The 13,184-nt window shown below is 36.4% G+C and overlaps 1 protein-coding gene across 1 annotated transcript in view; it reads left to right on the top strand.

The window, feature by feature from the left end:
* Nucleotides 1-13,184, top strand: part of ephb1 (EPH receptor B1) — a 262,922-nt gene that overhangs the window by 187,463 nt on the left and 62,275 nt on the right. The window contains exon 5 of the mRNA XM_016231011.1: nt 5,864-6,199. Coding sequence (XP_016086497.1) covers nt 5,864-6,199 — 336 coding nt within the window. The remainder of the gene's footprint in view (nt 1-5,863; nt 6,200-13,184) is intronic.

The following is a 13,184-nucleotide window of genomic DNA, read 5'->3' as shown; positions in this document are numbered from 1 at the left end:
ATATATATATATATATATATATATATATATATATATATATATATATATATATATATACTGTATATATATATATATATATATTAGGGATGCACGATGCTGCGCGCATGTACTCGTACTCATACTCATAAAAATGCCCCGATACCAAAAGCTGATACCAAACAGTGTGTGAATAGAGCTGTGTCCAGAAAAAGAAACACTGAAAACAGAACAACAGAGAGTACAATGGAGTTATTAGAGATTAAGGATGTCTATGAAGTACATGTAAGTAATTAATATAATGTTAAACATTAAATATTCACGCCTGTATAGCGGATGTGCCCGAGCTGATAAGCAGAGTGCGCTGGATTGAGTGCGCGGCTGCACAGATGCTCGAGCTGGTCGAGTGAATATCTCACAGACATCACTGGAAAGTTTGTAGTTCAGTCAGATATGTCAAAAGCAAGTAAGTAAAACAATGCACAAGTTACTAAAGTTATTTGACGGCAAGGAGAGCGAGAGAGAGTCAGAGAGCGCGCACTTCTGGTGCATGATCTTGATTGCTGTTCGCTCCATTAGCGCATGCATTTGGATTAAAGGGATCATACGATGCGATTTAAATTTTTCCTTTCTCTTTGGAGTATTACAAGCTCTTGGTGCATAAAGAAGATCTGTAAAGTTGCAAAGACTAAAGTCTCAAATCCAAAGTGATTTTCTTTATAAAAGTTAAGAGTCAGCCACGCCTACCTAAAACAGCTCATTCTAACACGACATGTCTACGTCACGATGTGGGAAGATTTGCATAACGCCGCCCAAATGTTCACGCAAAGAAAGAAGGCGTAACTTTTATTCTCGCTGTAGTTTTGTTGTTTCCGCCACCATATCATGAAGTTGCTGTGTGCTTCATAGTGAAAGCGAAACTACTTTGTTTGGCCAAAAGAGGACGATATCTGCTTTGTCATGCCTGGAGCTGAGTCCAGCCTGGAGTCGTCACATGTCCTTCCGGATGCTCCTTCGTCAAAATTGCCGGCCGCGCTGTTCTCGAGCCCACCCACCTCTGCTCACTCTAACCCTCCGGCCGTTCCTCACACTAGCCCCCGGCCTCTGCTCACTGTAGGCCGCCGTGCGTGACGATGTCAAGCATACACAACTTTATTTAAAGCAGAAGTGAAACTAGCAGACTGGGTGAAATGCGCTAGGCTGTAAGTGTCTCTCTCATTCTGCACCAATACAAACGTGTGCGCGCTGCGTATGTTTAGCTTGCTTTAAGGCCAAAGTATACTTCGGTTTTTACTTGTACGCGAGGGTCCGTGTACGCTGCGCGTGACGCAAATTACATCACCAAAATAGTACGCATGCACTCGTATAATGTATAACGAGTGGTTCCCTGCATTATTTTAGGAAAACGTTTTGTGATTACAGTATTGAGCTGCTGATATGGAGCAGCTCTAATGCACCATTAAAATGAACAGTGTAAGTAACAAAACCTTATACAATACATTTTAACAGGTATAATTAAGTGTGGAAATAACTGAAGGTAATATCTGTTTGCTAAATGAAGCCAACTAACATGATTCATATTATTATTATTATTACTATTATTTTGTTTCTGTACCCAAAATTTAAAAAAGAAAAAAATTCCTGTGAAAATACAGGTATCGGTATCGGCGAGTACCAAAAATGAAAGTATCGGACTCGTTCTGAAAAAAGTGGTATCGGTGCATCCCTAATATATATATATATATATATTTACTTGGAGGAATCTGTTCATTCAAACCTTCATTATTGCCACATAGATTGAAAATGTTGAAAGCAAATAGAAAAAAAATGAAATACAGAGATAACAATAAAAATAAAAAGACTGTTCCATAAGAAGTTATTGTTATTAAATGCACCAAAACAACAATAAACAGCCAATATATATTTATGTAATAAATGAGAATGTCATAAACGAAGTCATAAGATCGAAATGTTCTCTAATTTACACTACTAACTGTTTTCTATTTGAATATATTTTAAAATGTAATTTATTCCTGTGACACAAAGTTGAATTTTCAGCAATTTTCCAGAAATCGTTCTAATATGCTGATTTGCTGCTCAAGATTTCTTCAGATTTTTTTCAATTTCTTATTATTATTATCAATGTTGAAAACAGTTTTGCTGCTTAATATTTTTGTGGAAACAGTATTTATTTTATTTTTTTCCCCAAAGATTATATACTGACCCCAAACTTTTGAGCAATTGTGTGTTTGAATATACAGTATGCTAGTTTCTATCAATAATAACAGGTGAAATTCATCAAGACTGCTCCCACTGATAGCGCGATTAATTTGCACACATTGGCTGTGTTTTTTTAGAGCCCCCATTCACTAAAAGAATTATACTAATCAGGTATTTGTGATAACGTGCCCACAAAATTAATGCTTATCACAATGGGGCTATTCCCTATTTTACAGGAAGTTTCTGAATGCTTAGTTGTGGAGGATGCTGGAGATATGCAGTAAGAACGGGCCGACCTCATCAGTGCAGAACTACAACAGAGTGTCATTCTCTAATGCAGAATAATCATATGCAAAATGTTATCCTGCAGTGGTGGTCTTTCCTCGAACACACACACACACACACACACACACACACACACACAGTATAACAGAAGGTAAACATACTGTATCAGTGTAGTTATGGTGATGTTTGCGTGTGTGTGTGTGTAGTGAAGTTGCTTTTGGTGTGTGTGGATTTCCTTTGGGAACTGGCTAATTGTGTTAGAGCTGGCTGTATCTCATGGCCTCATTCTCTTCGCACACACATCTTCTGGCCTAGTTCCAGGTATGGACCAACTCCTCTTTTTCACTTGCTCTTTTTCTCCTCCTTTCTCTCGCTCTCTGCCTTTTCCCCTCTGCCTTTCTTAAGCCTGACTGTAAGATATAGTGAGTAAGACATCTTTGCTGTCGTAGCACCTAATCAAACAGTGCTTTGGGTGTTAACTGCGGTGTAAGCAAAGCCTCACTGTTTGGATAGTGACCAGCTCACTGTCTGAATGAAACACTCCCTGCTAACAGAGCAGAAAGAGCCAATGCTTTATAGACCCTCACAGACCTTTTGAAAATATCTGTGGCACTGTTTCCAGAATAGGTCAGAAGACAGACTTAGATTTTTTAAAATTTTTCAGTGTAAAAAGCCATTGAATGGAGGTGCTTTACCTTTAGAAAATGTTGACCATTAACATCAGGATGTTACATTAACATTTTATGAGCAGCTTTATTATTATTATTATTATTATTATTATTATTTCACTTTCTGTGGGGCGTGACATTGTTTCTACCTCCCAAAATTTGGGTTTTGTTTGCTCCCTTACCATTAACATCAGGATGTTACATTAACATTTTATGAGCAGCTTTATTATTATTATTATTATTATTATTTCACTTTCTGTGGGGCGTGACATTGTTTCTACCTCCCAAAATTTGGGTTTTGTTTGCTCCCTGTTTAGGGACCCAGTAGCCCCTGATCTATCCCACAAGGCCTTGCCTTCACAATAGCTCATTGTGTCGTAGTCTGAGTGAAATCATTCTTCTCTTGCTTCAAGAGCTGGAATGTCTCCTCGCCATGTTTGATATTTCGAGGAGAAGTCACTCAAATGTTTTCATGGAAGTGGCTGGTCACGAAAATCAAACCTGAATATTCGTTCCAGAGTTTTTCCTGGTTCTCATCTGGTTCTGTTGCAGTCTATAGTTAACATCACAACCTTTCCGTGATCTGTAAATCCTCAGTTCCTGGCCGGATGTTCTGTGCACTGAGGGAAGTCATTGCTTTATCAGAAACACAATATGGGTTTTCCCTGTGGCTCTATAGTGAGAAAGGGAATGTGTAGGAATGGATCCAGGAGGCTGAGATAAAGAGCCATTACTAAAACCTTGTTTTTATCCCTTATTTTGATTGTCGATGAAAAGCCGCTCTCAGTGTTGAGTTAGTGAGCTGATGTATGGCTGCTCGGGGGCCGCCACTCTGCATGGTAATTATAAACAGTTACACATCGCTCTGGGACTGAGACCGCAGCTAAAAGGAAACACACAACACTGCTCCTTTCTGTAAGACTTTTTAGGAGTTGAGTAGAAAATGTATATTTGAACTTTAACCACATGGAAAAGATTTACTGTCACATATCAACAGCTGACTTTTATCACAAGTGAAATCTGCTGTAAAAACTAAGAATAGTTGTAATTAAATACCATAGGGAATTGAAACATTAATAGCTGAGAGACAGTTTTATACACTGCCATTCAAAAGTTTGGGATCAGTAAGATTTAAAGAAATCATTTATGCTCATCAAGACTGCATTTATTTTATTAAAGATACGGAAAAAAAATGTAATATTGTGATATATTATTACAATTTAAAATAATAGTTTTCTATTATAATATACTTTGGAATATATTTTATTTCTGTGATGCAAAGCTGAATATTCATCAGCCACTACTCCAGACTTCAGTGTCACATGATCCTTCAGAAATCATCATTTACTCATCATCATGTCATTCTAAACCTTTATTACTTTATTTCTTTCATGAAGCACGAAGTGGTTTATACAGACCAGATTTAAACAATTTTTCATAAATCTTGGCAGTTTGAGAGAAGCAAAGATGATTTGTGAATCACTTGAGTCACATCAACATGAATGGGTTGATTCCATTCAAATGATTCATGCACTCCCAAATCAAATTGATTCGGTTCTTCATCCGGGTAGATAATCAGCTAAAAATGGTCCTACAAAGCTATCGTATGACTTCAGAAAACTTGGTACATGTAGCTACAGTATTTTACTTGTATAGGCTATTTTTTCATAATGTTATGGTGTGCTTTTTTTTTGAAGCATGAAAGCTTAAAGTCCCCATGAAATCAAAATAATTTTTTTTTGGGTGTTAGTATCAAGATGTTAGTCTTAAGGTTATCTATAAGCCAGTGTGCTCCAAAACAGTGACAAAATTCGGATTTAGAAGATATAAGCATTCAAAGCTTGCAGTTCGTAACTTCTGCCAAAACGGATCAACGTTTTTTTTTTTTACGTCACCTCGTACTTCAGCTTCTGACCAATCAAATGCTCTCTAGAATCCGAAGCGCCCGCCCCCATACACTATAAATAGATGCTGAAGCTGCAGCTGAGATCGGTCACTTGTTCACAGTGTAGTATTTGCTGTACAGTGAATGACACGTAGTGCACAATGTAGGCGATAGGGAACGATTCAGTCAGTGTAAATATGCTTTCGATTGGGGCAAATGAAGTCTGGTTTCGCGCTGTCATGCGAATTATACGGAGCGATTCATATGCGTTTCAAGGCACTTCAGGGGAACTTTAAGTCTCCATTCTTTGTAATTGCATGAACAAATGTGACCAGTACACTTCCCTTGAATTTCACCTTTTGTGTTCGATGGAGGAAAGAAAGTCATACGGGTTTGCAGTGAAGTGAAGGTGACTAAATTAAAATAGAAGTTAATTTCGGGGTGAACTATTCCTTTTTGAGAGGAATGGAAATGCAAAAAAAGGTTTTCATTTACCTATGAAAGAAAAGTGCTCCCATTCTTATATAGATTTTCTTGTGCATTAATTATTTCACTGTGGTAAGCATATCATGCAATTATATGTCTTCTAAAGGCATTCGTTTTTCAACTCACAAAATTAATCTAAAAAGAGTAATTTTCTGTTATTCAAGTGTAGAAATTTTAATTGAATAAAAAGCCATTGTACGAGTTGTAATTACATCACTGTAATGTAATTCAAAGAGCCTAGACAAATGCAAATGTTATCCCTGCTGTTATCGTTTTTTTTAGCAGTATAATTTTGTAGTTTGCTTAGTGACTGTTCTCACATGTCTTCATACTTTCTCATCAGGTGTTCCCTCTGGACCAAGAAACGTCATCTCTATTGTGAACAAGACCTCTGTGACTCTGGAGTGGCACTCTCCGCGTGAGACGGGTGGCCGTGATGATGTTGTGTACAATATTATTTGTAAGAAATGCCAGGCGGACCGTCGTTCCTGCTCCCATTGCGATGATAACGTGGAATTTCAGCCCCAGCAGCTGGGACTGACCGAATCCAGAGTCTTCATCAGTAATCTGCTGGCACACACTCTCTACACCTTTGAGATCCAGGCGGTCAACGGCGTCACCAACAAGAGCCCGTATCCTGCCCAACACGTCTCCATAGACATCACAACCAACCAGGCTGGTGAGTGATTACGTAAGGGATAATGTACATCCAGCCGGTTGTTATCTCAGAATAAACCCCGACAGGGTGATCAGGACCCTGGATCTTGTATCAGCCTGAAGGGGTTTATTCTGAGATAACAACCGGCTGGATGTACATTATCCCGCTTATTACACGGCTACTTGCCACATAAGTAAATAATTAGACGCAAAATATTGATTTGAGTTTAAATATTTGAACGCAAAGCTTCCGTGAAGACAGCAGTTGCGAGCAAGCGGCAATTCAAACTAGATGGACATTTAAGGGAAACGGTGCAGTCAAACCTCTTATTGCACAACATTTCACCACAAAAATAGTTAAGGCAATAAAAGAATTAAGACGAAAATGTTTTTAGTGTTCTTAGTTCTCTTATAATCCATTACAGCGTACAAAACAATCGTAGCAAAATGGCAGCAGCTGCGTTTGTATGAAACGAGAGCGAGTCCGCGATACCAGGATGACATAATTAAATAATTGTACACCATTTTGAATCGAGTTTTAATATTTTATTAGCTAAACAAACGCAAAGCTTCCACCAAGAAAAAATAGTTCAAGCAAGAGTACAGCGCCGACTGCTGTTACCCGGATGAGCCTGTGTTATTAGTTTTTACCGGTTGTTATCGAGGGATAACATACCTCAGAATGTCGCGACTGACCAATCAGAATCAAGTATTCCACAGAGCCGTGTAATAATTTATGATAAGATTCTGCTTGATTAAGCAAGCTTATCCAGTCAATACAGTCCACAGCAACAGAATAACACTGCTGATGATGAACCAGTTTAGACCAGTTTACATTCCACGTTTTACAACGATCAATGCTGATGTGTTATTAGTACAAGCTAGTCAAGATGGTTATGTTGGAGATTCAAGGTCTTGACTGGTTCAGTATTTTTATTGGTTTAACTGGTCTTAATCATTTTTCAATTAGTATAGCAATATAATAGTCTTTAGTAATAGTATATATTGATAGTATATACTAATATATTAATCTTTCGATTTCAGAATATTTATTTTGGTATTAGTTTTGAACTAATGTGATATGCTTTACCTGTTTTTTTTCTTTAAATCTTTCTCTTTTTTTTATTTTAAACCAATACTATTGTGCCAGTAGATTGTTTTTCCCCTTTTTTATGTTCTGACACATACTCATACTTATATACTGTACGGTTTGACCAGTTATGTTTCTACTTTCATTATATTTTCATTACCTTCACCAATCTAGGATGATATAGGAAATCTTGGTGGGGGGGATTGTGGGAAATTAATATTACAAGAATAATTCTAATTCTGGCATCTCTTAAGGCCTGTTCACAACAAGAATGGTAACTGTAAAGATAACTACAATGATAACTATAATAGCATCAATATCAATGGACAATAGCTTCTGTTTATTATAATCATGCATTACAGTTATGCCATCTGCCGATTTAAAGGCTCAAGCTTTTCTAAGTCAGTTGGATTCTGATGGGGAAAAAACTGGATGATCGTTTTAAATGTGATTCCAACAATATAATTTCTCTGTGTCGTTATCGTTATTGGTACAGTTGGTTATTGTTATTTATATTGTTATTGTCCTTCGTTGTAATGATCCTTATCTCACTCACTTTGTACCAAACTATTTGATGACTATTTTCATCCTCTTTTCCAGAAGCTTTCTGAAAAAAAATACTCAAAACACCATAAACGTATCATAAAAGTGGTCCATTTGATTTGTGCACTATGTTCCACATCTTCTGAAGCCATTCCGTATCTTTGTGTTAAGAATTCAGCCCTCAATTCCAGTCATTATTTACAAAAAAAAATTATTATTCACCCTAGATGTAGCAAAGTTTGTTTTGTGAATGAATCCGTTTGTTGAGTCAGATCAGTTTCAATGTCTGAAGGATTTATGCATGAATCAGACTGATTTGAGAACATTATCGGTAAATAAATGTACATTTCAGAATTTTCCTCACATTTCCTCATTTGGCTTCAAACAATACGGTTCATGAGTCATGTGGATCACATTTAAGGTCTATTTGGTATTGTTTTAGTGTCCATTCAGTGTAATTCCATGGAAAAAAAGCAACCAGCACAGTCTGTTGTGCTCTACAGAAGAAAGTAATATACAGATATTTGGAACAGCATGAGAGTGAGTAAATGATGAAAGATTTTTCGTTTTCTTCAATGTGAGGTGTTGTTCTTGGCTGTGTTGCCTTTTCAAGCGAGTTCTTCAGTACTCAGTGTCTCTTTTTCGCTTTGTTTTGCAAAGGGAAACTATAACTGTTTCCTCTTATACTGTGATTAGTCCTGTCTCGATCACCTGATAGTTTGCTTGTTTTGATCCAGTCTAATTGGAGTTAATTGGCGTAATTGGTGCTCCGGTGTGATGCTTGTTTCCAGCTGAAGTGAATCGTTGAGCAGCAGTTCAGACATGACTGCACATGATCTGCAGCAGAGTGTCGTGTAATCGCTTCTCTCGTGATGCTGGGAGTCAGAGCAAACAAACAAAGAGATCATAACACGGAATCAGGCACCTGCCGAGTTTTCCTCCTTCTCCTAAATGTACAAGAGCAGAACGACGAGGTAAATAGAACTGATTAACAGGCGGCTCTGTTGGCCGCCGCTGGGTGTGTATGTGTGACAGTTAAATGGTGCTCTTGACAGATAGATGCTTAAGAGCCACACTCTCAGTTGTTATCGTTTTGGAGACCGTAATGTGTCCCTTTAATGGGCCCTTCCCGTGCGGAGGGGTCTCAGAGGTAAGCTGTGATTGTGTTCTTGTACCTGAATGAGCCGGTTTGAAAAAGTACAGTTCAGTGATTTTGTAGAGCGGCTCTGTATCTCAACTGGATTTCAGGGACTGTTTGGGGGAAACGGTAAGATTTTGGTAAAGAGAATCTTTTCAAAATTTGTAAAACAAAGAGTAAGTTGTGTGAAGTGTGTGATCTCCTTGGCTTTTGAGGAATTACCAAAAAATAATGACTGTTTTCAAACAGGTATCTCAAACACATCATCTATTGATTGCTGTGTTCATACTTTACCGCCAATGGGACATAATACAGTTAAAGAGACTAATATTTTATTTTCTTTAATATTTTAAACTTTGTTTGTTAAAAAAAATAAATAAATAAATTAAACATGTTTTTTTTTTTATTAAAAGTAAACACATTTGTCTTTCATCTTCATTTAGCTTTATAAAGTATTGAAATTAATATTGTATAAAAAGTTAAAAAGAACAGCATTTATTAAAAATAGAAATATTTCATAATATACACTACTGTTCAAAAGTTTGGGTCAGTACATTTTTTTTTCCCTTTCTTTTTTTTTGATTTTGAAAGAAATTAATATTTTTATTCAGCAGGGATGTGTTAAATTGATACTAAGCAATAGTAAGTTCTTATATTGTTGGAAAATATTTCTATTTCAAATATATGCTGTTCTTTTTAACTTTATATTCATTAAAGAATCCTGAAAAAAAGTATCACAGGTTCCAACAAAAGCAGCACAACTGTTTCCAACACTGATAATAAATCAGCATATTAGAAAGATTTCTGAATGATCATGTGACACTGAAGACCGGAGAAATGTCTGGAGTAATTGCTGATGAAAATTCCTTTGCATCTCAGGAATTAATTACATTTTATAGTATATTATAATAGAAAACAGTTATTTTAAATTGTAATAATATCTCACAACATTACTGTTTTATTCTGTATTTTTGATTAAATAAATGCAGACTTGGTGAGCATAAGAGAAGGGGGGAAAAAAACATAAAAAAAATCTTACTGATCCTAAACTTTTGAAAGGCAGTGTACATATACATACAAAAATTCAAAAAGAGAAAATTAGAGAATATAAGATAAGGAAGAAAAAACCCTGTTGATATTTATTTTAGAATTCAACAGCTAAATATTGTAATAAATGATAAAGCTAGGATTAGCTAATGGTTCATCAACAATAAAAAACAAAAACCAAAAAACAGGCTGATATTTCCCCATGAAGCGATTGAGATGAAAAATGTCACCGGGGTCGTGATGGTGACCGTGGTTATTTTCAGCGTAACGGGTCAAGTGCTGAACTGGGCTCTTTATTCACCCGGAGGCGCCTTGTGTTTCTTTATGGGTTCAGTGGTTTGGAGAAGAAAACACCCAGCAAGTGTTTGGCATTTACAGACTGCATTCGGTGCTATTGGTCTGGGCACATACAGCAGGACAGGTGGGGTGGGAGTAGGAGCTGACCTTTCAGATGCATGGAGGGTGTAGTTATTGCACATTATATAGTCTGTAGGTTGCTATTTGTCAAATTTTCAAAGCTTGTGTGCAACACAAAAAGCACAACGTCCTTGTTTCCACAGCTAAAGTGAAGAAACGCGTCCTCATAGTGTCCACAAAACTCACGAATGTCTGCTGGGAACATCGGTAAAGACCCAGCTGCCTGGGCAACATCAGTCTTTTTTCCACCTTGCAGTCTGTCCATTCATCTTAATATTACATTTCATGCGCATTTGAAGTCAGTGTCAATTAGAAATAATTGCTAAGGACATATAACAGGCTAATCAATGTGTATCACAGTATGTAGAGTATCTCATTTCCTGCACGAAGAGATAAACTGATAAATTAATCGGTTTGTGAAAGTGGTTTTTAAAAATGTATGGTACACTGGGGGATTGTTACTGCAGTTATGGATTTTTTAAATCTATAAATCACGACTGTTGAAAAGAGTTTTTTTTTCTCCAAACTGTTTTCATCTGAGAGTGACTTGAGTGTTGACAATTATATATACACATAAATAAAGTCTGTGTGTGTATATATATATATATATATATATATATATATATATATATATAATATATATATATATATATATATATATATATATGCTGCTTTATTATTTAAATATAATTTTTATTATTATTTAAATAGTGTTATTTTCTACATTCTAATTTATATTTAAATAATTGTATTTAATATTATTGTTACTTTTTTTTATATATATATAATATGTTTCATTGTAATAATTTTTAATCATTATATATATATATATATTTAGTTTAACTTTTGGATCCCACTTTATTATATTATGGTATGTAATTTGTGTTTTTATTTTAGTCCAAAGCTAATATAATATATAGTATAGTATAAAATAAAACAAAATAAACACATACTTCTTGTGTTAGGAAGAGAGGAATAGAAAGACAAAAATCATTTGCAAAGACTACAGGATATAAAACCCGTGACCGCCAGCCCCGCGGCTCTGAAGAGTTATTAAACTCCCAGACTGGCATCTGGACTGTGTGTCTGGTGATTCCCTCATCGATATGGCTGATTTAAAAGTGTATTCGAAACCCGTCCCCAACTGGACACAAAACTGGATAAAGGGCACACTGTTCCTATAGTTTGAGTGCTCAGTTCTAGATAAAAAAATGGTAATTCTGTAGATAAATCATCTACTCAACCTCATGTTACACCAAACAATGGAAGCAAGCGGTGACCAGTGGCTTTGAAGCCGAAAAAGAACAAGAAAGCGCCATAAAAGTAGTTGTGCATTATGTTCCAAAGCTGCTGAAACTATACAATATTTAATACTAAAATGTAGGTCAATGTTCATTGAAATTTTTGTCTTTCTCCTAGAAACTTACTATTGAGCTTTTCTGAACTTTGTCTTATAGGATTATAGAGAACATTGAGTACAGGATCCACTGTGAAACTAAAAGGATCTTTCATATTTTGTGTATGTTATGCTTTGAGTTAACATGTACCTTATTCATTTCCCATAAACCTGAGAACACTTTAATGATTTTAGATTACCGTGGTCTCTCTGTCTAATTTGGTTGTTTCCCTAAACTATGTAAGACGTAATGATTCATTTCAGTTATTGTCTCCTGTCTGCCAGCCCTCCAGGGTCAGAGGAACGCTAAAAGTCCATTTAGAGATGTGAGCACGTCTGTACATCTCTCCAGCACTCTGTGAAAACAGGACATTTGATAATGTTTGTGCTGAAAGAGCGTGGGAGTGTTTGTTGTTTTCAAGCACTAGCCATTTGGAGACTTAAAGCTGCTTTCCAGCCTCCTGTACTGTAGGTTTTATTGTTATTTATTTCGAAATAACATATTTTTCTCTGCTTTAGGAATAAAGCTGAGATACAGACCTTTATAAGCAATTCCATTTCAGACACTTTTTTCATAACTGCTGTACTTTATCCCCATGATGCACCAAACAGGAAGCCGAAGGTTATCAGCAATGTTTCATTTTTATTTATTTTTTTGTTGTTGTCGTTTTTTGGCACTCCCAACACTTGTATGAATCCATTTACCATGTGGTGGATTCTGGGAATGGTTGAACATACATGTGTGCTATATATGTATTGCTTTAATTTATATGTGTCACCTTTATTTATATATATATGTGTGTGTGTGTTATGGCCCAGAACCAAATTATATAACAATAAATATAACAGCAAGCAGGTAGGGCAGTTAAGGATACAAAAACCCTGACTACACCTGGCCACCTGGAGAGATATTACCTAGCTCCCGTGAAAAACAAACATACAGGTGATTCTTGCGGGCCACTGCTTCCCTCGCTGAACTTACTAAATAACAAAACATGACTAACAAAAAAAACAAATGCACTACCTGCTACTGAAAATAGACAAAGTAAAAAATAAGAAAAGAAAGAGTAGAGAGGCGATGGGTAATCTTGCCGTGAAGCGAGAGACCCAGCGAACAAAAGCAGAGAGAGATCAGCCATTGACGCCATCGAGGTTTAAATAGTAGAAATCCCTGATGACGTCACTCCACTTTCGAGGATCTGGAATAATTCCCCCGCTCACAACTCCACCTAAAGGCTAAGAAAGAAAAAAACATCACACCCGGAACAACTGCTCTACGAGCAGACCCACGTAACACCCTCACCCTTAAGTGAGTAAGTTGTAGAGGGAAGAAAAACAAACATCTTACCTCAACTGTTAACTACAATTTATTCTAT

The sequence above is a fragment of the Sinocyclocheilus grahami genome, unplaced genomic scaffold (assembly GCF_001515645.1).
Source record: "Sinocyclocheilus grahami isolate Dianchi unplaced genomic scaffold, SAMN03320097.WGS_v1.1 scaffold382.1, whole genome shotgun sequence".
Lineage (NCBI taxonomy): Eukaryota > Metazoa > Chordata > Actinopteri > Cypriniformes > Cyprinidae > Sinocyclocheilus > Sinocyclocheilus grahami.
The sequence above is the reverse complement of the archived record's forward strand: the minus strand, read 5'-3'. Positions and strand labels throughout refer to the sequence as shown.